At 37.2% G+C, this 27674-nt stretch overlaps 1 protein-coding gene across 2 annotated transcripts in view; it reads left to right on the top strand.

Annotated features, from left to right (window-relative positions):
• Window positions 1-27674, top strand: part of LOC131071419 (uncharacterized) — a 202522-nt gene that overhangs the window by 81595 nt on the left and 93253 nt on the right. For both annotated transcript variants that reach the window (XR_009112512.2, XM_058007237.2), the window contains exons 4-10: window positions 2540-2588; window positions 2699-2810; window positions 2976-3073; window positions 4387-4463; window positions 17985-18130; window positions 18805-18864; window positions 19069-19139. Coding sequence is in view for 1 of the 2 variants with exons in the window: in XM_058007237.2 (XP_057863220.2) it covers window positions 2540-2588; window positions 2699-2810; window positions 2976-3073; window positions 4387-4463; window positions 17985-18130; window positions 18805-18864; window positions 19069-19139 (613 nt within the window). In the remaining variant the exon portion in view is untranslated. The remainder of the gene's footprint in view (window positions 1-2539; window positions 2589-2698; window positions 2811-2975; window positions 3074-4386; window positions 4464-17984; window positions 18131-18804; window positions 18865-19068; window positions 19140-27674) is intronic.

The following is a 27674-nucleotide window of genomic DNA, read 5'->3' on the forward strand; positions in this document are numbered from 1 at the left end:
GAACTAGTATGTAGCAGTAGGTAAGTAGCTCTTTGATCGATAGAAGGACAATATTGCAGAACAATTGAAGTAGAATGTGAGGCAATATGGCTTCCAAGTATGCTTTCGGACATGAAAACGTGTTAAGTAGGGCCTTCATTGTTGTTTTGTGACAATCAAGGGGTCCTAAAGCTTGTCAAGAATCTAGTATTCCATGAGCGTACCAAACATGTGGAGCTTCATTATTGTTTCATTTGACAAATTGTTGAAGATGGATGAGTGATATTGCAGTATTGTCCAACGAAGGATAAAACTACATACATTTTTACCAGATTGAGTCTTGACAAATTTGTAAAATTTCGGGATCAATTGGGTGTAGTTAGTAGATTGACCATTAAGGGAGGGTATTATAGTAATACTGTAATATTAAGTTTATAATAGTCAATTAAGTCATTAGGAAATACTTTAGGAGATTATATTTTATTCTCTTAGTTAAGTTCTTATCCTTTGATTTCTTAATTGTCAAACTTATTCTTTAAGGATAGATCTTTTGTAATTGTTATCCTTTATGTATAGATATTTTGTAACTTTTATTTTAGGAAACTTTTGTTCCTTTGTTAATGTTGAATATCTTGGTCCTCCGATAGTGATTGACAATGACATTGGTGACTCCTTCATTCTAGGCTTGAACAAAGATACTTGATGTGACTTGTTTCCGATCTTTCTAGTATTCAGCTTATGCTCTTTAGGTAACTTGTTCCTCTACTTGGCTATTTGTATTTGTTTCTTTACTATATGTGTTAGTGAGCCATAATTCTATTATACCTTTGTTTTTGCTTCTTCTCCTTTTTGGGCCTTGCTAGTATTTTCTCTCTATTATTGGGTTTTTGTAAATCCCTCCGGTACTTGTATGGGCATGGTTTGGGTTTGTGTTCTAGGTTGGTCTCTCTTTGGGTTCACCCAGGGTCCCTTCTAGGCACCCTAGGAGGGACCCTAGAATTACTTGTGCCAAGCCTAGGTTAACACAAGGGCTGCCTCTAGAAAGGGTTGGTTTTTAATTTTTTTGTTTTGATAAACAAAAACGCGCTTGGGTATGCAGTTTCACCCTTAGGTGATAAAATTGTGAAAATGATGTGTGTCATGAAGGTTTGTGTGGTTTCAAAGGCGTCAATTTGGGCTTGGTGATAGGGGCTCCACCCCTCAACCTCGCTCTAGAATGCTCTAGGGAACATGCCAAGGTTGTTGCCCTCAGAATTCGGGAGGGGTACTACCCCTCAATGTCATTGGGGGTGTTGCCCATAGAAACCCATGAGGGGCGTTGCCCCTTGATCCCCAAATCCCCATGAGGGGTGTTGCCTCTCAATCCCATTGGGTTGTCCATTCCCTGACCCCCTCTAGTTATTAGTATCTCTTGTTACGTTAGAAATTTGATTAGAATTAGGGGATGATGAGGAATTGGGAAGGAACTAGAGCGTGTTACAAATTTTTTTTAATTAGAAACCACTTGGACATTTGTATCCGAGGTTTACTAGCATAGCTCTAATATGTTACAAAAGAAAAAAGTGCCAATATCTACTACTGATAACACAAAATAGAATAAAAAACTGAATAAATTAATTCCTCAACAAAGACAAGACAAGGTATTTGAATTGGGGAAAGCACTTGATGGAAAAATACTTGACATGCATTAATGAAGATGACTCTGAAATCTTACATTGCTTATGACCTCTCCACTACAAAAATATAAAATATGAGAGTTTAATGATGTCAAGATAACTGCAAAGCACCATAAAGAAAGGTAATGGAGAACTTCTATTTTATAGAGGTGAAAAAAGTCACAAATCCAACTCCAAGACTCTATTTGCTACCTTGAATCAGTGTGTGGTTATATCTTGTATTCCTCCTGATGTGTGATATGCACATGCACAGTGTGCAAAAGAAATAAGCTACACTGTAATATTCTTTGTAAAGAATATAGAGACACCTAAGAAAGGAATTACATTCCAAGGAATTTTAGCTAAAAGACATTTTAATTAGCAACGAGTGGCCTAGGCTTGTTCAAGCTCCTGAAACATCATTTGCTTAGGTGGATTATCATTGTGAAAAGGTATCATTAAAGGTTGTGCCTTTGATGATAACCTTAAACTCACATCTATTTATGGCTTCTTGAAGCATGGAATCATTATACATTTGCTATCTTCTGCCTTAATTTGGATTTATAGCTGTTTGGTTGTTGCTGTTTTTTACTGCTTTTAGTTTCCTATGGCTGTAGAGAACACATATGTTTGATGTAAGTTATAATCTGCTCAAGGAGCTGCGTAAGTATAAAGTGAAAGCAGTGATGAAGAATATAAAGTTACAAATGTTTGCAAGACAATAGTTTACACAGCTAATTGCGTGTAATCATACTCCTTTTTTTGAAGTAAATGAGTGCTTGACTAAATGTGCCGAACGTCTTGAGATCTATGTTTTCAAGGTTGATCGCATAGCTGCCTAACTTATATTTTCTAGTGATTTTAAGATCAGTATTGCTACAATTGATTTATTTGCCTGTTTTCAGACTTCCAGAACAAATAAAGACTAAGATTAAGGACATTCTTGCAAACAAGGTATTGTATTTGTTACTTTTAGATCTACTTATCTCTATTTTCTGGTGGTATGTGGTGATATTAAATAGACATGCTACAAGTAGTGAAGCCATTATGACTTCTTGATATAGGTTCTCAAGCATTTTATGATTAGGAGATCATCAAATACAAATCGTTCAGAACTTTTGACACATGCAGAGGTGTTTGCTGCTCTTCTGAGTTCAGAGTTATTTCCTGTCACAGGTGATAATCTAATAGGATTCTTGATTTCTTGAACAATAGTATTATTGACTATTTCAATTTAGTCTACTAAGAGCAAATTACAGTAATATTTAAGGACCATGCAACATGTAACAGATTTTCTAAGTAACCATGACTGTAAAAATTGTTCCAAGTCTTTTGTAACAGGGGCAGTGAAAACAATTTCTACATGGCTTCAGAAACCTGAGCATCGCTGTGCTGGTATCACTGTTCTTGGCAAAACTGTAGAGCGATGTGCGTCTTTGGTGAGTTTTCTTGAGATGTAGTGCCTATCCCATTAGTTCTTGCAATTTTGTTTGTGGAAAATTACTCTTTGAGTGTTATGTACACTGTATATCATCAAACTCAACATAAAAGAATGTTGTTTTGACTGTGAAGAAGAATTTTTAGATTATTTCCATGTGTCCTCATTTTCAAAAAGTTATACTTGGAATCCAGTGTCCTATCTTTTTCTGCAGCAGACAAAAACATTGGACTTAAAATATGTATATTTGTTAAGTGTTGAAGAATGCAGGAAAAGATTTTGTTCTAGGAATGCATTTTTTGAGTTTCCATTTATGCTATGTGGTTACACCCTATTGGCACATGAGTATTTTGAATTTCTCTTTCAAAGACTCAATATTTGTTAGATGCAATTACATGCCATCCTTAGGAAGTACATGTTCTTAATGAAGTCATTTTCTGTATGTCTAATTGTTCAGTGCTTTTATTTGAATATTTTGAGCGGTTCATCAGTTGTATTTATTTTAATGTTCCTTTGGCTAACTTTCCTGTCTGAAATCTGATTGCTTTCGACATGCTTATGATAGTGGCTGCAATATTATGAACCTCTAGATAGTTCTAAGAGTGGAGAATTTGGCTTATTAGATAGTCTGAGCTTCAATAATGATGTATAGAATGTATAGAGGTATTTCTGGTAAAGCACTGTGCAGTATTACATCTGAAAAGAATTTGGCAATGCCATACAATAAACTATCACGTATAATAGCCTTCTTTGATCTTTGGTTTAAGAAAAACCACAAGAGTGCCAGGGAGCTTACTACTGCAATAGAGTTTAGCGATCTCTTATCAGATTGGGAAACCAAGAGTTAGTGTCTATTTAGCTTCACGTTTTTCGTATTACCATCATTCTGCTCCTTTGGAGATGCCAGGGATTCTAATAAAATAAGAAAAAGGAAAATTGACTGGCTGATTTCATGGAGAACACTAGGATGCTAGGGTTTCAATACCTTACAAATCAGTTTATATTTACTGTAACATGATTCATATGTTTGGAATATATTTTTTATAAGACGGAACTGGTTTATGAATTGAAAGGAATATTAAATATGCAGATCTTAGCTCTTATTGTTGGTTTAGAATTAATGATTTCCAGGATTATTGCTTGATTTCTTTTGAATTGAAAGAAACTTGATTTTGTGTTTCTAAACAATGGGAGTATCCTCCCGAATGGATGTGATGGCTGAAAACATTAACTTCTGTATTTTTTTGGTTTGCTGACACACGTGATTGATAATTACTCATGATTCTGATATTTTCATTAATTTGTTTGCTGCAGTTAACTGATAAATGTGATTCAGAATTGTTAGGTGAAGTTATTTCTGGTTTGCGCATTGCCTCAGAAGAAGCATATCAGTAAGTTAATATTTCTATTCTCCAAAATGAATAAAAATTCAGCATTCATTAAGAAGACAAAATAGAAATCCTATTGGAAATAAAACTACTGTAGCATCTGGAAGGTAGTGATATTTACAGAGTTACCCGGGGACGTGTCCCCGACCTGAAAACCCCCGTCCCCGTCTCGGGGACGTTTCGGGGCCTTGGGGACGGCCTGAGGACGTTTCCCCCCGTCCCCAAATTGCCCTATATTTTTAGGGGACATCCCCGAAACGGGGGGACGCCTGCCCTAGCCTTGGGGGACGTCCGTACGTCCCGGGGACGGCTGGGGACGGCTGGGATGTCCCCAATCCGTCCCGGGGACGGCTAGACGTCCCCCTTATCTAAGGCCATTAAAAAATATTAAAAAACTAAAAAAAGTTTTATTTTCAAATTTTTTTTAAAATTTTCTAATATAGGCCCCTTATTAATTCAAATTGTTAGTAAAAATAAAAAAATTAAAAGATAACATTAATTTAATTCATAATTTTGACAATGAAACTATATGGCAGCAGTGTAGCCTTTGGGCATTTTGACACAGAGATTAGAAAATCGCCCAAAAATCGCCAAACTCGGCGAGTTAATAGAAAAATAACACCCAACACCTTTATGAAAGAATAAGTTTTTTTGGCCTCGCGGGGCGCTGCCCCTCGACCCCGCCCTGTATCGCGACAGGGAGCGCACAGGGGGCGCTGCCTCTTGACCCCACCTTGGGGGTGCTGCCCCCAAACCCCCGTTGAAAAATATGGGGGGGAACCGCGTCGATAGAAGTAGGGAAAATTTAACCTCTTTGTTTTGACATTTTGTATGTTATTTCTTTAATATCTATTATGATATGCATATTGACAATGTGAATGAATTGAAATTCTGATTTATGAATGCATAATTGCATATTGTCTATTGAGTATTACTGTATTAACAATGTTGTATGTTCAGAATTTACATTCTAAAATGTCTTCAACTTTTCATAGTATCATACACATGCCATTTCCATGTTTTATTGTTTTCATATGAATATAATGTATGTATGCATGCTTTATCCATGTTTTCATATGAACATTTAGAATTTTGAAATTTTCCTATATATTTTAAATATTTCCTATATTTTAATAGCCGTCCCCTTTGCCGTCCCCCGCCGTCCCCAAATTTGGCAAAAAAATTTGCCGTCCCGGAAACGTGTCCCGCCGTCCCCTGCCGTCCCCGTCCCGGAAACTCGGGGTAACATTGGATATTTACCTTCGTGGCAGTTAAATTTAGATGAAGCAGCATATTGGTCCTTTTTTTCTCATTAATAAAATATTAAAGATAATATGATACAGTTCATATAACAATCTATAATTGTAATGCTTAGGAAAACTTGTAGTTTTAGATGGATAATACTCAGTACTTGTTAGTTTATCTTTGTTTGGCAGCATTGTGTATCTATACATCACAGCCTTATGATCCCTGTGGCATGTACAAGGTTATGAATTTCTATATTATTTCTCTTTTATTCTATGTGTCACTTCTGTTTATCAAAAACACCTCTGCTCCCAGTTCCCTTACGTCTCATCTGGGATCCAGGTCTGGTTCACACCAGGTCTGGGTACCGTTCTGGTTTCCCTGTGGGTCTAGACATTGTCTTGTCAAATGGAGCCGGATTCATCCAGGTATGCTCTGCTTTCTAAGTGTGTTTGGGAGTACCCAGAGTTAAGACGGACATAAGTGGGCACCCAGAACAAATTTTCTTCTTTTTTTTCCCTTTTTGATCATGGTCTTTATGAAGATCCATATGACGCTGATTGGTGATTTTATTAATTTAATATTGAACAATGAATATCTATCACCACATTGTAGTTTGACAAATTAATATGTTTATATTTTATGTTGGTTTTGTTTATTATATGCATGTTATGTGGTATTCTGAACCTAATTCCTTTTTTCAGGCTGCAAGTGTGTAAATATTTATGTTTTTTATGCTGAGGGCATTCCCTATATGAAGTGAACCACCTACTTTTTGAAATCAATGGCTCAAATTCGAGAAGAAGGATGCAAACTATATCATGCTTAAATTTATATGCTTAACTATATGCTTAAATTTATATTCTCAACCATATGCTTAAATTTATATTTTGATATTATTTTTTTTTATAAGAGTATTCTATCTTTTTCAAAGTTTCTAAACAAAAAGGAAAAAAAATATTGAAAAAGAAAAAATAGCTTTATTCTAATTCTTCATCATCTTCTTTTTCTTGTAAGGATTAATTTTTTCTTTAAGTTTAAAATGTATTTTAATTATTTGTCTATTTATGAAATTACAAATAATAATTATAAATCATTAAATTAAATTTAATTAATAATTATTTGTTTTATTAAAATTTTAATAATTGTAGAATAATTATATTTTGAATTAAAATCCTTTTTTTACTTATTATTTTGATAAGAATATCTTTTAATGTTACCTTTTTTATTAGATGTTCTATCCTTTTTTTAATTTATGCTAATTCTTTTACTTTTTCTTTTAAGGATTATTTTTTATTAAATTAAAATTTTATTTTAATTATTTATATATTTTTATAAAGTTATAAATAATAATTAAAAAATATTAGAATTAATTTAATTTATATTTTTTTAGTCTTATTCAAATTTAATTTATTTATTGTGGAATAATTATACTATAATTTTATTTTAATTTTGCTGATAAAATAAATTTCAACTTAAAACCTAAATTAAACATTAGTGTGAGAGAGCAATCCTTTGACTATTATTTCCATCTCTATCCCTCTGGCCAATCCATATCCCCTTACCTCTCCCTATATATCTCTCTTTTTCTCTCCCTCTCTTTGCTTCTTTCTCACTCTTTTTTATCTCGCTATTTCTATATCCTCTCTCTCCCTCTCTATCTATTTATATATCTTTCTCCCTCTTTATAACTTTCTCCATATCTCTTTCACTCACACACATTCCTTGTTTCTCTCTCCTTATCTCTATCTCCATATCTCTCTCTGTTTCTCTCTCACACACATACACACACACTCTCTCTCTCTCTCCCTATCTCTATCTCTATCTCTATCTCTATCTCTATTTCTATTTCTATCTCCATCTCTATCTCTAGATCTTATACACTCATCTTCCTTCATCTCTCCTACTCTTTGTATATCCCTCTACCTATCCATACAACACTTCCTATATCTTTAGCTATCTCTCTATCTGCCTCTCTCTCATTGTCACCTTCTACAAGTTATATCTACTCTCTCTCCTTTCTATCCCTATCTCTATCTCTTTCTATTCATATATATATCCCTCTCTTGCTCTCTTTCTGCCTTATCTCTCCCTCTCTCCCCATAACTCCCTTTTTTTATATCTCTGTAGTTTTGCTGTCTCTAATCTATAGACACACACACACACACCCTCTCTCTAAAGTCTAAACCATTTTCACTATTACTTGTCTTTGTCATTTTATTTCTTTCACTCTTGCCCCCCTCTATCTCTATTTCCATTAATCTCTCTCTCCCTCTATATTTGTGTATAATTATTTCCATCTCTCTTTCTTGTACTCTCTCTCTCCCCTGCACCATCTCCCCTCCCTTATTCCCTCCCTATCCCCTCATCCATCTCTTTATCTCTACCTCTCTTCCATTTTCTTCCTCAATATCTCTATATCTCTCTCTATACCTTTCAATATATGTCTATCTCTCCCTCTACCTCCCCCTATTTCTCTCACCCTCTCTTCATCTCTATTTCTCGCTATTTGTCCATCTCTTTATATCTCTCCCTCTCTCGCTCTCCTCGTCCTTGTATATCTATGTCTCTAACTCATCTCACCATCTATATATACCTCTCTATCTCTCCCTCTTCCTTTATATATCTCTCTATCTCTTCCTCTTTGTCTCTCCCTCTCTATCGCCTATCTTTCTATCTTTATCTCTTCCTCCACTACTCTTTATCTCTATCAATTTTTTCTTTCTTCCTCTCTTGCTCTATCTTCATCTCAACCTCTATCTTCCTGTCTCCCCCTATATCTCTAGAAATGCCTCCCTCTATCCATCCATCCCTTTCCCTCTCTCTCTCCTTCTCACTCTCTTTATACCTCTATATCTATATCTCTTTTTCTGTCTCCCCCTATATCTCTAGAAATGCCTCCCTCTATCCATCCATCTCTTTCCCTCTCTCTCTCCTTCTCCCTCTCTTTATACCTCTATATCTATATCTCTTTTTCTCTCTCTATATCTATCTCTGCATAGCACTTCTTTCATCTATCCCACTACCTCTATGTAGTCATCTCTATGTCTCTCAATCGCTAGATCTCTCCCTCCCTCTATATATCACTTCCCATCTCTATCCCTATATTTCTATCTCTCCCTCCCTCTCCCACTATTTATTTATTGTCTTCCATCTCTATCTATTCCTCTACCCTCCCTCTCTTTATCTCTCCATATCTCTCTTCTCTCCATCCTCATCTCCTCATTCTCCTTCTATGTCTCTATCTTCTTCTCTATGTCTATCTCTATCTCTTTGCCCATCTCTCTCTCACTCTTCCCCCTCTATATATCCCTCTTTCTAGCCGTCTCATTCTGTCTCTCTCACACACTACTGCAAACATAACTTGATCTTGTTGGTAATGAAACTTGATTATCTTCTTGATTCGAAGGTTTTGTTTCAGTTATGATTGGATCTTTATAAGTGGATGTATAGCTGATTTTAAGTTATCACTTCTCCATTGAGACCTTTGTTGCACAAACATCATGGCTAGCAATTGACCTCATGTACTACACATTTATGGAAAAAACAGACCAAACTTTTCTCTAATTGACCTCTTAAGCATACCCATTGCATGTCAAGATGCAATTGCTAGTTTTTTTTTGTACTGTAACCTGAACCCAAATGTGAACTTGAGCATGAGCTGGTAACTTTGCAAAACAAGAAGAAGAAAAAGAGATTCTAGGAAGAAAAGTTAAACTTAGGCACCAAATTTGCTTATAGATCAAGTGGCTTAGTTACTAGGGGAAGTATTTGGATATTAATGTAGGCACATGGACCATCAGATAACTGTCTACTGAATTAGCAAAATATGTATACCAATTCATATATATCAATGCACGTGGTATTGTAATTCTTAAGGCTTAGTACTCTTTACCAATTCCATATCCTTTGGTGCTATTTTCTTATTGTTGGTGCAGCCTTTGACTTAATGTTGCAAAACTTTCAAGCCTTCTAAATTGTGCTTGGAGCCTAAAATTAATTTTGTTGAGAAGCCTTTGTGAGGGAGAATAGGATCAACCAAAGTTTGAAAACTTGGACTTGCCACGGACTCGGTAGCCCAAAAATTGGACTTGGACTCAGACTCAGCAAAAACTCGGGAAAGGACTCGGCAAAAAAGAAAACTGTAGTTTTACAAAAAAAACATAAAGAAATTAATGCATTTAGAGAACATAAGAGCCATAATTGAAACGTTACACATGTCATATGATCTCCAAACACTCAATATTTGAAATTTCATCATTCGTACTCATAGTTTCAAACTTTAAAATGTATAACAGCAGCATAAGTTTATAAATGTTTACAAAATTACATATAATGATATATCTAAATGTGAAAAACAACAAACTAAAGAGAAGACTACGTCTTCCTCTTTCTTCTCCTAACATAACTCAATTTTCCAAGCCTTGATCTAGTAGTAGTTGCTGCTGAGGTATCTAAATGGTGAGATGATTCTTCTTCAAAATCAAAGTCCTCATCTTTGTCCTCCTCCATTTCATCCAATCCTGCTGCTTTTGCTTCTTGTGCTGCTTCTCTCTCTATTTCTGCAATATCTTCGGTAAGGACATCATCACCATCGTTTTGTTCATTGATGGTACAATCACCATATGGATCAATTTCGTCCAAGTCAATGGCCTCATGTGAAACATGTTGGCATTGTGTTGTCACTGATGTCAACCGGTATAGCATAAAGAAGGACAACCTGTATGGGAGAATAGTTGATATGCTGTTAGTGCTATCAACCAGTAGTGTGGACAGTGAAGCCACCAGGTAAGCATGTTGGAGTAACCGGTTTACATGTCAGTATTGGGAAGAAGGAACTGATTTGTGAGTACGCATGTTGATGCTAAACAAGCATGATAGAGATGTGACCAGTGAGTGATATGAACCGACAAGCTTGTGACTAGTAAAGTTTGCTGCAGTATGAACTAATGAAGGGTCAGCAGTGCAACCGGTATGCTAGTATGTTGTCAACTAGCAGGACTCCCATCGAGAAAGAGAAGTTTAACAGAGTGTGTGCTGCTTCAGTGAGCAAAGATGACATATGGAAAAGCTACTGGGACATATGTCAAGTTGGAGATGTATCCTCTCTTCAGTGAAGTCACATCATTACCGATAGGTGACATAGATCTTCCTCCACCGGTGTTTAGCAGTTGAAGTGTAGTTGTTTATTCCTCCCCCCGGTAAATGGTAATACCTTGCTTATCCCATAGTTTACTTGGCATACATCATGACTCTCCAAGATAAGACAGTTAGAGTAAGCAAAGGCAGGTGATTGGATGGATAAATCGGATGACTAATGTAGAAGATGAGGAAGCCTCCTGAGGTTGAGATCAGAGATTGAGATCAGAGATGTGCACCGGATCAGCATGTGAAGACATGATGTGCTACCAGGGCAGAGAAGGAAGAGTTAAGATGGTGAGTTTGCCTCCTTTGCAAACCAGTTGAGAAGAGATCCAGTCAAATGAAGATAAGGCTTTGCAGTTGCACACATGGAGTTACCGGTATGCAGATGGAAAGTGGTTTTGCCACAGATGCATAACAGTTGGAGATGAATGGCATGAAGATATCATGCACATTACCGGTATGAATGCAGAAACATGTCAATCGGTAAACAAGGTGGATACCGGCATACAACCAAGTGAACAGAGGGACAAAAGTGAAGTGCTCTCAATCACATGAAGATGCACATGATGAGTCATCCTAGATTGCTGCTGAGGACCGGCATGGTTGATGACTGGGTTGACAAGATCCACCGGCACAAGGAAGGAGAAGGCAAGAAGGTTAACCGGTAAGGGAAGACATATCAACAGGTTACAGAGCTGATAGGTAAAGAGGGATTGGTGGTATGATGCACACACCAATTGTGTGTAATTTGTCGATGACCAAGTCGGACCGACTTGGTGAGCTAAGGTGGATGCCGACAAAGGTGCCACGTGGAGTCAAGGTGGCGGACATGCATGCAACGGTAGATGGAGTGTGCACCGATGAGGTTGTTACAGAGTCGGTTGACAATAATTGCAGACCCCGTAAATCATGGGAGGTGTTGCAAAGGTGTGCGGCTCGTGGAAGATTGAACAGAGGTGATCGATGGGATGCATCGCTCGATGCAAAGTGTCCAAGTGCAATCTGCTGAACCATTTATGGTGATTGATCAAGTGCCTTGCCGAAGGAATGTCCGTGTTTGCTAAGTTTAGCAAACGTGCCTTGGAATATAGAAGATATGGTAGGTGATGCCTGATTGCTTGCAGGTTGTTCATCTTCATGCAAAACAAGATCTGATTGGATCTTATTGACCTCGTGATCAGTGGAAGAAACCCTTGCCTGCCAATAGTTTGAAGTTGTGTTTTGATAGGAAAGCTCAGTAATAAGAATGGAGGCAGACGACCGGATTCAATGATACTAGTTGGTGAAGGAGAGTGATCCTGAGCAGAGAAGAGAGTAGATAAGACTGAGAAGAGTTAAGGAACTTAGCATCTAAAGAAAAGAGCTAGCAGGGAAGGTTAAACCGGTGAGAGGGTTTAATAGTGGCTTAATTGACAAGATCTGACAAACCAATATACTGCAAAGTGATTTGCAGAGGTAGGAATCGACAGTGTTCAAGCCAACTGGAAGGTAGTGGAGAGTGAAGCAGCTGCATGTGTGTATGGGAGAGAAGATCCGGCAGGTAGTGAGTAGAGAAATGATAAACCGGTGAGCAGAGTAACCGGCAGCAAGTGTATGTTTTGACTGATCATCCAACAGGTAGAGGTAGAACTGGTGTGTCAACAACAGCAAGTGAAGGTGAACAGAGAGATTGAGAGAGAGATAGAAGGAAGAGTAGAAGTCAATCGGTGAGGCAGAGGAGGTGAGAAACCGACAGGATAAAGTGTATGCAGTGGTTACAAGATTCACTTGTAGGCAGAATATTACTTTTTGTAATTGATTATGTACCTGATAGATCACCGAGTTGGAGCTCGGTATAGGGGTTGGTGTCCTAAAATCAGGGGTTGGTGCCCTAAAGCAGGAGTGGTACTCCTTGGGTTGGTGCCCTAAATGTTGTAACCGAAGGTTTTCATTGTGAGGCTGGATTGGAGCAGTAGACTCCAACAACAGTTCTCATCGAGGTTTTTTCCATCTTGGGTTTTCCTCGTATATACCGGTGTCATGTGATGTGCATTTGTGTGATTGCATTGTGAAGTCTTGCATTATCTCACCGGTAGGTTTACTTGTGTTTGTTTTTCTAACTGGTACTCTCTCTTAGTATGAAAAGGTTTAAGAGTTTTGGAAAACACTGATTCAACCCCCTCTCAGTGGTACATTGTGTTCAACAAAACACCCTCCACCTTTCTAGTGCGAAGGCGAAGGTTGTATCGAACGAAGACAAGATCATTGAGGCACTTCTGGGTCAACCTATTTCTCTTCTTTATGTGAATGCTCTCAAATAAACTCCAATTCCGATCACACCTAGAAGCACTGCATGGCTGGGACAAAATATGAAAGGCTATGTTTTAAAGATTAGGCATGCCAACACCATAATTCTTCCACCATAAATCTACAAAAAATGATTTAGAAATATTAGAATTGAGTAAAAATGTAACAATCAAGTTTCTAGTTTTTTTCTTGTAGTATTGAACTAAATTTTTTACCTAGTTGTTTTCCTCTCCTATCAATTGCTTGTTGTGAAGAGAAGAGTCTTCCCATTGCACCCTTGTAGATCTTGAGCAATGAACATTTCCAAATTCATAAATAGATAGTCAAACTCAACAATGAACATTTCCAAATTCATAAATAAAGATATAGCAAATGTCAAATCGCATCTCCAACTCATCAAGAACCTTGTTTCTCAACTCAAGATCAGGTGCCATATTATCAGTGCTTGCAACAACATGTGCCATGACCTCCTCAACAGCGATAAATGAATCAGAGAAGTAGAATTTTGGGCTGAAGAAGTAGGTGAAGGCATGCATCGGTTGGTGGAGTTGGTTTGTCCACCTACGATCAATGATGCGCCAAAGGATTTCACATTTTCTTGTATTTCCACCATTGTAATGTGAAATGCCCTCTTTGGTCCTATCCATGGCCTCATAAATTAAACCCATTGGTATGTCCTCTCCATCCACCATATGATGAACCCTTACCAAAGGTTCTGTCACCTAAAAAAATGAAAACAAATTTTAAATTAGTACAAAATTAACCCCTAAAAAAATAAAAAAATAGATTATCTTGTGTATAGTTTATGTTTGTGTTTGTTACTTACTCCAATCAACTCCTATCCACTTTTGGTGAACCCTTAATCAGAAACAATGCTTACAATCTTCTCCGCTTTAGCTCTTTTGGAGTATGTAGTAAACAACCAAGCATCGGACACAAACATTTGCTTAAGATGAGGAATGGCACCAAGAATGCTCTGCAAAGTGAGGAAGTAGCTAGCAAATCGTGTCACTCTTGGTCGCACAAGGTCGTTGCCATTTGTGTATTTTCTCATCAAAGAAAGGGCCCAAGTATGGTTGTAGATAAATCTGGTGAAATTTTTTTCATCTTTAACAACCCTTTTCACCCATCCTATCTTCCCAACGTCCTTTAACAATAAGTCGAAACAATGTGCAGCATGCCTCTCCATAAGCATTCTACTTGCAGCTGCGTTGTCCGTGATGATTTGAGGCATCAATAGAAGTTGAGGAGAGTCCTATTTCGTCCATCTATCCATCCATTCAATAAAATGTTGCATCCTTTTCCCCTCCAAAATCTTTTTTGATCATCAACCTCAACTTGTGTATTTTTGATGACGTGCTCTAGCAATGGCGCACTGAAGTGTCTACCTGTTGGGGCCTTAAAGCCCTTGGCTGCAACTGTAAATGCATTAGCCAAACCTTCCCAATACGCGTTGTTTGCTGCATTGAAAGGTAAATTATTGTAATACCAAAAGTTTGTTGTTGCTATCCTTGCTTGCTCATGTTTCTCTCTATTCCATTCCGTACCTTGAAGTGAAGGTTGTGCTCCTGGAACATTGCGTGGAGCAAAGTAATTAGGGTTTGATCTAAGAGGAGTCTCACTAGTCTCACCCTCAGTCACCAGAAGATGAATGTGGTTGATCTAAACTTGGACTTCCGCGACCAAGGGGACCCGAAGTGGACAATGTGGGATTCATTGCAGTTGCTATGGCTTCTTTTGTTTTTTGTCTTTCATTTTTTTTGCATATCATACTCAACAAGAAGGGTCTTCATATCTCTAATAATCTCCGGAGTTGTTTTGTTGCATTTCTCCACATTTTGTCCAAGAATTTGTGCAAGGTGGTATTTTAATCTATTGATTCCACTCGTCATCCCTTTGCCACATTCGGTACAAGTGACCTCTTCCTTTTTGTTTCCCGGTATCCCATTCTTCCATGCCTTGTCTTTTTGTCTTCTTGGTCGGGTTGCTCTTGGAGTTGAACTTGCCATTGCTGTTTTAACATGAAAAAAGAAAAAATCAGCAGGGTTTTGTGGAAAATCAACAAAAAAAATGATAATGAATCATTTGAAAAGAAATGGTATTCGAAAATAAGAAAAAAAATATAAGGAAATAAGTTAGGAAGGGAAGTAGAATTTTTTTTGGTAGCATATCCCCTTTTTTTTAAAGATTTATTTATTTATTTTAAAACGATGGAAATGAAAAAAAGGAAGAAAAATCCTTACCTAGATCTCTTTTGCTGTTTTGATCTTGTTTCCTCTCCTTCAAACACTACAAACCTGTTTTGAGCAGTAACAAATGCCAAATGAGTTAAAAAGTTAAAAAAAAAGAGTTTAAATGCTGGACTGGGTGTGTAAAGCGGCGACGAGAGTCTTTGATGGAGATTTGTTTTGAAGTATTTTAAATTCTAGATATATGTATTAAAAAGGGAGGGGTATTATTATTTATTGGTTTTATAAAATCAATATAGGAGAATCTATTGGGATGGGAAACAATATTTTTCAATGTATGGTAACTAATACCTCCTCAATTATTGTAAAAAGTTCATATTAAGGAGGGGTGTTCTAAAACCGAGCATTAAAGTTAAAGTTGCTAATTAAGTAGCAAAGCTAATCGGAGGACAAAGGCATAGGAGGCAGGAGGATTAAGCGACCTCTCGTTAGTAGCTATAGTGACAGGACTGTGAATCTGCATTAGTGATAAAACTATTTGTGCCAAAATGACTAAACCTAATATTAGTTTTTAGATATGTTACACTGAGTTTCGGGGATGGGAACGATGGGACGTGTTTTTGGTACGGGGGTACTTTTGGGCCATTTTTTAGGGGACAACATGGGACAACTGTTAAAAAAATAGGGGAATTCATTAAAATATAGAGAAATTTCACCTCTAACTATATACCGACAATTGCCGGGAACTGAGCCTATGAGAATATCAGCCCAATCCTCCATATCACAATAAAGAAGGAATTCAACAACATTGGATTGTTCGGCTCCCTCGGGACAGGAAAATATGCATATCATTAATCGACAATCGTAAGCATTGATTATAGACATTGGAGAAGATTAATACATAGCATTAGAATTGAATTGAAATTTCACATGAGAATCAACAAACAAATTAACAAATTAAAATGCTTTCATTGTCAATGTGTATACATATTATACTAGAATTATAACAAAAATGCCCAAAGGCTCCAAGCATCAACTATGAAATGCCATAAACTGTAAATAATAAACATGGAAATCTATAATCAGCTGCCCGTAATAATGAAATGATAGAACTAAGAAAATATATGGCTGTCCATAATCAGCGCATGGTAGGTTTAAGCGTCTAAATCAAAATCAGAACTCGGGTTTGAGTCACTGCTCCTTCTCTTGCTTCTCTTCTCCTTATTTTCAAATTTGAAAATGAATGTCTTTTTCATTTTTTTTGGTTATTTTATGCTTAGATTAGGTTTTGGCATTGTTTAATGTGGTTTGGGGGTCCTTGTGGGTCCATCTAGTTCTTTTTCAAATTGAAAAATATGTTTTTTTTGATCTGGCTGTCCAAAAGTGGCCTGGGAGTAGGGGATGGCCAGAAGTCCCCAAGATGGCCAAAGGATGGCTAGGGTACTTTCAAAAGTCCTCTGGTCGTCCCAGGGATATCTGGCCATCCCCTACGTCTTGAAAACATTTCCAAAACTTTGCTTGGTTTGGGGATGGGCAAGGTACTTGTAAAAGCTGTCCCCACATCCCCGTACCATCCCCGGTACAAGAACGGGGGTACCAGCTTAGGGGATGCGTCCCTGTGGAATTGGCAGCAGCAACCATCTCATATCATTTGTGATAAGAGTGGCAATGATCTATGATAGTGGTTGCATATGTGACAATGAGAACTCGGTTCTCAAACTTTTTATGTTGGGGTTGGATGTGTATGTCTCCAATCACAATTCTTGGTTGTTTGTGAATGGATGTGTTTGTCGCCATTTACAAGATGGTGTTAGTGATTGGAAGTGTTAGCCCCTAGTTACAAAAATTGGTGATTATGATTGGATGTGTTTGTCCCCAATCATAATTGCTATGAGCAGATGTGTGTGTTCCCTATTGATGGCTGATATTGGATAGATGTGTTTGTCCCTATATAAACATGATGTAATATCTTGGATAGATGTGTTAGTCCCTATCCTTAGTTCCATGGGTAAATGTGTTTGCCTCTATCCTTGGATGAAGCATAATAAGCATAGTGAGGCTAGCTCCACTATTGCTTGTCAATAGTAGATGTGTATGCGCCTACTTATATCATATGATGACTAGTGAACCTGGTCATCAAATATAGTTGGTCCATTTATCCCCATATGTAGAATGATGCAATATTGGGGGGTGTTAGGAATATTGCATCATGCATATAATAATTAGGCTCATTAGGTTTGAATATTTGTTTAGTATTGAGTTGTTTTAACAAATCACAAATATAGAGGGTTGGTTATAGGAGATAGAATAACCTTCCTATAAAATAGGATATGCAAATCCTATATATGGAAGTATTGAACGGACAATGATATCAAATAATAAATAATATTATTTGTGTGCAGCTCTCTAAAACTTAATAATATGTATATATGTAATTTTCCGCAATATCAATTATATATGCTTGGGCCAAGTACTATATTTTGTCCTTATTTAACTTCATTGGCCTGACATTGTTTATATGTTTTGTGGGTCGTGAATTAGTGGACATAGAATGCGCTAATTTTCAGAACTACATCTTGTCTATTGGCATATATGTGGACTGTTTTGTATTTTACTACTTGCATTTATAGTGAACTAATATGCAATTTGTATCCTGCAGACCAGATATTCAGTACATTGTGTCAAAAATGGGATGGAGTCAACTGCTGCAGACTGGAAGCTTTCATCATGGAAAAGTTCTGATCTCCTCATCAAACTCTCTTTATGGGTCAATTGAAAGGATTTTGGACCAGGGACTTACTCATGGTGTAATATTTATTTTAATAAATATTCATTTTTGAATTCCAATTGGATTTTTATTTTTTTTATTTTCAAATAAAAATAACTCTTAATATTTCACAACGAAATTTTATTTGGATGGAAAACTTTGTTGGATGTGATGGATCATAAATTGAAATAGATCATAAATTGCAAGCTGTGGAATAAGGTTTTCCTCTGTCAAAGTATTGGGTGTACAAAACTTGTTGGCTGTGCATGGGTATTTGATTGATCATAAATTGCGAGCCATATGGATGGAAAATATCTGATTCCTACTGAAATAACATCTTTTACTTATCAACTTATTAAATTTGTACAATTGAGGTAATTTTTATCTACTGAGGTATAAAGATTGGTAGTTATCATATGCTACTGTCCTCTCAAATTTATGTTTTTCCTCTAAAAGATTTCTGGTTTCCTAGCATCCAGACAATTTGTTTTTTGAGATTGATATGTGCAATTATATAACTATTTTTGGTAGTTGTGATCTGATTCAGTCGCCAGAGTTAGTAGTCCAATTAGTTAGTCCAGATCTGAGCAGCAGGTACATGCTGATTAGCATGCACATGGCTTTCTTCTCTAATTTTCAGATTCTGTTTCCTCATATTGCTAATGTTATAGTTATCTTCAGGCCTCTAATATTATCTGATTTATATTGCCAGGACTCTTTCCTATCAAATCGTTTGTAGGCCATAAGAATACTATTTATACAATTGCTTATGGTAAGTTACATTTCATTACATTGGAAAACCATTTTTTGTTTAATGTTGTCTCAAAGGAGTCCAACAATGCTTCTCTTGTATAATGTTGGGTCTAGATTTTAGGTTAGTGTTTCCTTGTTTTTAAGATATTTTCTGTTAGAGCTATTCTGGGCCTATATTGTTTGTTTTGGTTGTTTACTGATGCTATCTATGTTGTTTTGCTAGATGAACAATGTAATGAGCTTGTTAGTGGTGGAAAGGATGGTTTTGTTATTACTTGGTCTGAAATTGGTGAGGTATGTTAGTTTTAACTTTTATTTTTATTGGACAGAATGATTGTTGGCGGCAGTTTTGCTGATAAGAATAAATAATGTTTTGTTTAATAAATGGCGATTTAATGGTTTGTAGTTCTTGGGTAGTTGTTAGTTGCCAGCGGTTGGCACTCTTAACCAAACGCTGAGTGCTACATAGTTTTGGCTTGTATCGGGAACGGGGAGTCTCTGTTATTGAACACATTACATGTCTGATAATAAAGTTATATCTTTCTGCCATGTTGATCTGTTGTTTCTGAATTACTGTGTGGAATATGGTCATTGTTATATTTCCGTTTACCCTATAAATTAAAGAACAATCCCTTCGGGAGTAAACATTTTGGTGTCGTTCTTGATTCGAACCTGGAGATCTAAGAGTACTTGAGAGTGGTGACAGGCATGGCGGAGTAATGGGCCAATCGTTTGAACAACAAGTACTATTATTTGGAAGTGACAATGAGGAAGTAAGACCGGAAGATGGGTTGACACAAGACTTGGTGAACCTGTGGGAAATTTTGGTCAATCAGTACGTGCAGAGGTGTCATGTCCCCTCCTTAATCGTTATATATATTCTAATAAAATAATAATTATTAATTAATATAATGATTACCAACAACTTATCTATTATTTATTTATTTATTAAATTTAATAAATAAATAATAGATAATTTGTTGGTAATTATTATATTAATTAATAATAATTATTTTATTAGAATATATATAACGATTAAGGAGGGGACATGACAAGAGGGAAGTGTTTACTTGGTTAAAATCGTATTGCTACAACTCTCTCCGACCAACGTAGAATAGAATTTAGTCGCTGAGTATCCTATCCTCCCTTGTGTAAGGAAGCCGTAATGCTGTTTTAGTTGATCAAAGGGGACGACCTCAAGGTTCCAATTGTCAGTTCATGACTGTAGGATAACTCAGTGATTGATGTGTTTTGTTGGGAGCACAAGGGGCCTTACGTTTACAACAAGCTGGTCTGTATCTGAAATTATGCTGTGAGAGAAATAAATGCAAAGGAGAAGGGTTAAGAGACCTAAAATTAACAAGAGTATTGTGCGAGTAGAGGGATTCAACATAACCAATCCCTGCTTGGCTAGAATAACTCACAACCTCACAAGAATGGTGCAATCTTCAAGGGGACTTAGAAGATTTTCAGATTGCAGGTGCATGCCTAAACACCCAATTCTGGCGTAGCTTAGACGAACACCTGCAATTGAACTAAGCACGATTTTAAAAGGCTCAGACTAACCATACAAAGGGATACACAATCAGCATATCCCCAATGGTATGAACCCGAATCCATCAAATACCTGCACACCAAAAAGGATCTATCTAAATCTGCTGAAGGAAACCATGCAAACAAAAGAAAACCAAGATAACAAACACCATATCTTCAATGTTCATATATTGATTTTGGCTGTCATTACAACAATTTTTGCAACAGTTCTACTCTATTCCTAACTACTAAATTCTAACCTTATAACAATCTAACCTGTTCTAATTGTCTAACCTTCTACAAAAACTCTAACTATTTGAACTTTTGGACTAAATGGTTCCATTCGCGCGACTTGAGATTTCACTTTAGCGATTTGGACTTATTTTCGGCCTAAGGAGTCATTTTGCGGGATATTGAGTTTAAGTTCAAATGCCCCTTTCATGGCAATTTCGGGCTATCAAGTCTAAATGTTCAATTTTTCTCATTTTGGCACTTTCGGCCTATAGGAGGATTTTGCGAGCTTGGAAGTTTTAACTTTTTCGGCTTAGAATGGGGGTAACTTTCCCAAGTTGTCCTCTAAATTCGGCCTATTTGGCGGAATTGCGTGATTTGAACCTTTATACCCTTTTCGGGCCAAAATGGGTTTTTGCACGAATTTACCCCTCTTAGCTTTTTTGGCCTACAAGCCGATTTTGTGAGCTTCACCTCACATTTCGGCCTTTTAGGCCGATTTGTGAGCTTTTGGTGATTTTGGAATTCTTCGCCAAACAAAACTCGGACCTTTGGGAAAGAAAATGCAATACTTTCATTTCTTCCTTTCTTGCAAAGTATCAAAAAGGGGCGAAATTTGGATTTGAACGCCCTTCTCATTTAATGAAACTCGACCACCCTAATGAAAATGGCGAACTTTAGGCAACTCGAGCTTTACAAAATAAAAAATAAAAAACGCCGAGTTTGGGCTTATCGAACGCTGAAATCACTTGAGCGAAACTCGACATCATTGGTGAAAATGCGAGATTTATCGTTTTAGTTTTGGAACTAGCAAATTCGGCACAATCACTGAACTTATCTTTTGTTCATTTGTTATGAGAAACTCGGGGTGTTTCTCTGTTTTGCAAGGCGACGTATAGGGCAAAAAAAAGGCAAGAATCACGATTTTCACTCAGAGGGAAAAGTCCGAACTTTTGTGTTGTACATTTCCACCCTATTTTTACCACGCGAAGTCTAGGGCCGTCATCGGCATTTCGAATGTATGCAAAGGCATGATCTGGGGGGGATTCTGTTATTTTATGAGCAAATGTCCAAGCTTTTTCTCGCGATTCGCATATTGGTCATATCGTGAGATTTTTCGATGATCCGAGAGGGAAAATAAAATGTAGGCATAATATGCTATCCTTGTGGCCTTGAATCCTCGATATTCGTTCTATTTGGAATCACTTATTGTGCTTGAATACTTGGGGGGATTTTTAAGATCTGGTGACAAAGAAAGGTTTAAATTTTCTCTACGACTCTCCCTCATATGAAGACTTTAGACACGGGGGTCCCTTGTCTCAAACAGGGTATGTGTGCAGAATGCACAATAGGAAGCTTGGGAGAGAGTGGTCTCTGAGAGCACATTATGCGACGAACTCTCAGTAAACCACACGGTTTTCGATCTTCTCGACAGAATTCCAACGCTGTCGGCACAAAATTTGATTGAACTACAAGACCAACGAGATGAAAGTAGCCGAGAGCAGCGTCGACAATAAATACTGCAATGATACGAGGAAAGGACCCGTAGGGAGGAAGATGAGCAAGATACTCATAGATGGCTTACCCTCGACCAAAGATGAAAACCTTTTACTTGGCAATAACTCTTTTGGCCCAAAATTTTTGAAACCTCGGGACTTGGCAAAAAATCAAGAAAATATTGGCAAAAAATCGGCAAATTTATCGTACATTTGAAAATATATAATTCTTAAAATATTCTTGAAAAACACACATATACACTGAATTTGTAGAACATATTACTGATTTCCATGATATATAAATCAAAGTTTGAGTTAAATAGATATCATATACTAAAAAATAAGTGCAACCTCTAAATGAATTTGAGTTCAATACATATTATAGAGGATTTGCATTCCTTGAATCTCCTTTATGTAGAGTTAAAGTTTTCCTCTACTTCATATCTTCCATAAAATAAATACTTCGTTCAATAGTTGGCACTGGCATGTGCACACAAAGCCTTTTAAATTTTCAGCTCATCTCATACACATTGATGAACTTTGTTAGCCTTCACAACATACCTTTAGCTTCAAGAACATGGTTCAAGAAGCATGAGACTTCCACATGAAACTACCATATCATGCAAAAACACCATACTGGAGTTTTCCTCACACATACACCCAAAGGATTCACATTCTTCCCACAGAGATGCCACATCCCTTGTAGGCACCTATTTTTAACTTGTTGTGGATAGGTCGACAGTTACACTAATTGATTCACAAATAGCGAGGTGCAAGGTTATGTCAACAATTGCATGCTAGTATTCAGCAAAAGAATACCCGACAAATCATTACTATAGATTTATTTGAGTTTTTCTTTCGATTTTTTGCTATTTTTCCCAATAAATCGCCTTGATTTTTTCAAAAAATCACCCAGGAGTTTTGCGGAGATTAAATCGTTGCCATAAATGACTCGAGATAAATCGGGAATTAAACGATTTTTTGCAGATTTTTTCATCTATGCCCTCGACAATTAATGCCCCTACGATCAAATAAGGACCAACGTACCAGAGACACTCGAGAGGAGGGGGAGGAATTGGTAAGGAGATCTCTCCGCCTGAGAGAGCAAAGCGAGAGGAGACAATGATTACAAGGAATTGTTGAAGGTTGTATGAGTCGGAGTGTGTAATGTTCCTTCCTTAGACAATCCAGTTGTCATCATGGGTTAGCCTATAATCAGGTTCCTGTGGGCTAACGTGATGGATAGGGAGCCGATTTGGGGGCTTGGTGACTTTTTGAGGAGTATTGGAGACATTTTGGGCGTTTTGGGGCAGTTTTCTATTTTTTAGGAGCATCCCTACTTTTTAGGAGGAGACTACCAGTTGCACTGCCACATCCAATCATCAGTTTGGGGGAGGCTAGGTGACAACATTCAGTTTTCAGTTTGGGGGAGGCCAGGTGATGGAATTTGAATAAAATTAAATATTAAAGTTAAGTGATTATAATATCACTTTATAAAAATATTAATAAGTGATTAAATGATCTTAAAGTCACTTTAATTTATTTAATAAAGTGACCCCCTTGGAGAACGTGCCTAGTAGGCACATGTTGTTTTAAAAAGGGGACTAATATCATGAAGGAATAATGATTGGAGAAATTCTAACTTCTTTAGAAGGCAAATATTTAATAAAATTTATTAAGTTGCAACTTAATAAAATAAAAGAAACCCTAAAAGCCACAATTAGGGTTTGAGGTAATAAACGAACATTGGAGGCAGCCATTTGATTATGCTCTAATCATTTCTACAATCATCTTTTTGGGAATTGTGCTCTGCAACTCATTGCAGCTGTATAGCAACTTTGAGGAACAAAAAGTCCTTGAAGACGGGTGGATTTGTATGATACCCCAATTCACAAAATGGAGGGATTCATTCAAAATTTCTAATTGTGCGTCAATTCAGACTTATTTCAGCAGTTTCAGAGAATTCTTTGCAGATTGGAGGTTTGGAGACTTTACAAGGTAGCCGTACAACTTTGACAGACAGTCGTACCATTTGCAACCCTGCAGATTGCTACACTTGTTTTGTAAAGTTATTTCAATTTTAATTAAAGAACAAGTTATGAACTATGAATGCTATATATGGATATGAGGAATTATGTCAATGTCTAATAATTCTGATTTCTATCTGCAGGTCTGAAGGAGAGAGATCATTTAATATTTTCTCTGTCTTCTCCAAATGAATTCAATTGGCATATATATCATTTAGGCAACCGGTCAATTGGTGTATTGACTTTAGGCATGACCGATCAATGCACCCATTGATCGGTGCCTTTACAATTATACCATTAACACAATACTGATTATCGGTTCAAAAAAACCCCCGATAGCATATTGTAATATCATAATATAATGACTGATCAATTTAATGAATCGGTTCATATAAACACCGATGATTCAAAGTGCACGATGAATATAATCCAACTGGTGCATTTGTTAACCAATGTTAATGCCAAATGAAGCAGTGTATTCATTAAACCCGATAACAAATATGCTCGATATAATTAAGCCCGATAACAGATGTGAATCGGTGCCAATGTTTATGCATCCGATAGCAAGTATGTATCGGCGAATTTAACCCGATAACTTATAGCATTTAATATGCTATTGGGTTAATACCCCGATAGCATATTAATGCCAATTAACAATTGACATTAATATGCTATCGGGTTGTTAGCCCGATAGCATAATGATAAGCAATGTTTGTACAATCCGATAATCATATGCAATATAAATCAGACATGAAGCATGTAGATAAATAACAGAACAAGGAAGGTTAGGAAGATCTTATCTTGCATAAGCTATCATGCATTAACATGTTTGATTCAGCCTATTGAGGGTTTAGATTTCATGGATTTCTGATCAGCAGAACTACACATCAATGTATTAACAAATTCAGCAGGGAATAGGGGCACATTTATCATTCATTTATTGATTTTGCTTGTTGATGGAATAATCCTGCCTGGGAGCCAGGCAAGGAATTCAGTAGATCTCCAGGAATTGTTTTTGGTAATTATTGTTGGGTCAAATAAAGCTCATTAGAGCCACTTCCAGCATTTGGGTGTTCTTAGATTGTATTCTGCTGCAGGTTCTTTAATAAAATGCATTTCAGGCATGGCATGGGTCTCTTGGTATGCAATTCTATTGACCTAGTGAAATAGATTTGTTAATTCTGAAATTATCATTTTGCTGCTCCAAATTTAAGAATTCTGAGTTTTATTATCAGTCAATTACATTTCAGTATTTTAAGTTGAAAAGTATTGTTAGTTTGGCATTCTTGCATGATCAAACCTCCATACAACTATTGGTATCAAATATTTGTAGAAACCAAAAAAGAAAAAACAATCTTAAACCACCAATCAGTAATCAAGCAGCAACATAAAAATCAGAAAATTTTGGCTGGGGATCTTTCAGTGGTATCAGAGCAATGATCCTAACAGCCCGAGGGTCATCTATGTATCTTGGAAGAGCCGGACTTTATAGATATTATATACATATAAGAGCATAGGGGCATTTAAACTTCGACAATGGTGATAGATCTGAGGATAATAGGAGTCCTTGGCAGGAGGAGAGACAAAACCTTCCTGATCCAGATGAAGTGCTCAAAACTCTGGCTAATTCTCAGCCTAGGATTGTGCAAGCACTAGACAGACTCAAGGATACACTCGATAGGTTGGACTTGACTTGTCACAGGAATAGGCGTGACAGTCATGGCAAGCTTGTTTCTATAGCTGGGAGCCGTGGTAGCAGCAGGGCACCTTCATCATTAGGCAGTGCATCTATTTCTCCTAGGTGTGACAGGGCTTATGTCTGAATACCTGATAGGCCTATGCAGCCTTGTTTTCCTCCGAGAGATGAGCCACCACAAGCAAACTGACAAGAGGGCATTGAGTTTTAGGATATGGTTATGGCAACCAGTGATGAGTGGGCTTGTCTCCTAGAGCATGTGAGAGATGCTTTTCCTTTACAACAGTACTGCATGCAACACAAGGAGAATATGAGGAACCGTATCGGTAGGTGGCCTAGACAGTAGCAAAATAGTGATCTCAAGCAAGCTACCAGTAAGATCACTTTATCTTCTTTTGATGGCAATGGAAAGATGAGTGCATGGGTCTAGGTGCACAAACTAGATATTTACCTGTCACTTAAGCCGATGCCTGAGGATGAGGCCATACAACTTGCAGTGTTACTTTTGGAGGGCGTGGCTTATGACTGGTGGCACTATGGTTTGGTCACTGAAGACCATGGACTTATACATTCTTACATTGAATTTACTGAGCGGTTGATTGCTAGATTCGCCGTAAGGATGTTGAGCTATACTACAGTGATCTTGCATTATTGCAACATATTGGACATGTTGAAACTTACATTAATGAGTTTCAACGTATTGCTGTTATGGTTGCTGAGATGTTGGATAGATGCGTGGTGATTTAATTTATTGAGGGTCTTCATGAGAGGTTATAGGGTTTGGTCAAGGCTCTTAAGCCTAGGACCCTTCATGAGGCTATTCAGACTACCCTTGACCTTCAGACTACACCACCACCCACTTCTCATTAGCAGAATAAGAAATCTTCCAATCGCCCCAAGCCTTTTCAGAGATGTTCCACACTGCACCAGAATGCACTACCTCCTCGCAGGTTGGATTAGGAGACTTGTAATGAGTTGAGGAGGAAGAAGCAATGCTTCTAGTGTAAGGAGCTTGGACACAGATGCCTTGGGAAAGGCAAGGCACATCTCATTGAGTTTCATTCAGATGTGGGGGATGAGAAAATTCAGGATACAGATTTGGAGGGCAACAATGAGGAAGTTGTTGATACACATGATGTTGCTTATGGCACTATTGCTACTCTTTTCAGTGTTCCTAGGTATCAGCTTTTTGTGTTGGAAGGAATTGTCAAGGAACAACAAGTGTTATGCATGGTTGATAGTGGTGCTACTCACAATTTCATCAATGAAAGTTTTGTAGCCAATAAGGGGCCAGAGGTAGAGGAATTTGATGGATTCCATGTCATGCTAGCGGATGGAAGAGTTGCACAAGAAGGGTTCCACAATTATCTATTACATTAGATAATTATTCTTTCACAGATGATTGCTATGTTGTTAGTATTGGAGAAGGGATAGATGTGGTACTTGGCGTGCAATGGTTGAAGTCTCTTGGGAGGTATGTCCAAGATTTCAACAAGATGGAGTTGGAGTTTACTCACATGGGTAAACATATTGTGCTTAAGGCACTAATGAGTGAACCAAAGAATGGGGCAGCTAATAGTATGCTTGCTTGCCTTAACATGGAGGCTTTTAAAAACGTGGAGATAAATGAAGAAATCAGCTCTAATCTTTTGATGTTTAACAGCAGTGGTAAATCCTCAATTTCTCATGACATTGCAGCCTCTAGTCATAGAGAAATGAGTGATGTAGACTCTACTGTGATTGGCACACAAAATGCAAGCATTGGGCATGGTAAAATTTATGATGCATCTCATTATGGGACTGATTTTAAACATTTTGGAGCAGCTGACATAGAGCAGTCTCAAAA

This window comes from Cryptomeria japonica, chromosome 6, assembly GCF_030272615.1.
Source record: "Cryptomeria japonica chromosome 6, Sugi_1.0, whole genome shotgun sequence".
NCBI classification, from domain to species: domain Eukaryota; kingdom Viridiplantae; phylum Streptophyta; class Pinopsida; order Cupressales; family Cupressaceae; genus Cryptomeria; species Cryptomeria japonica.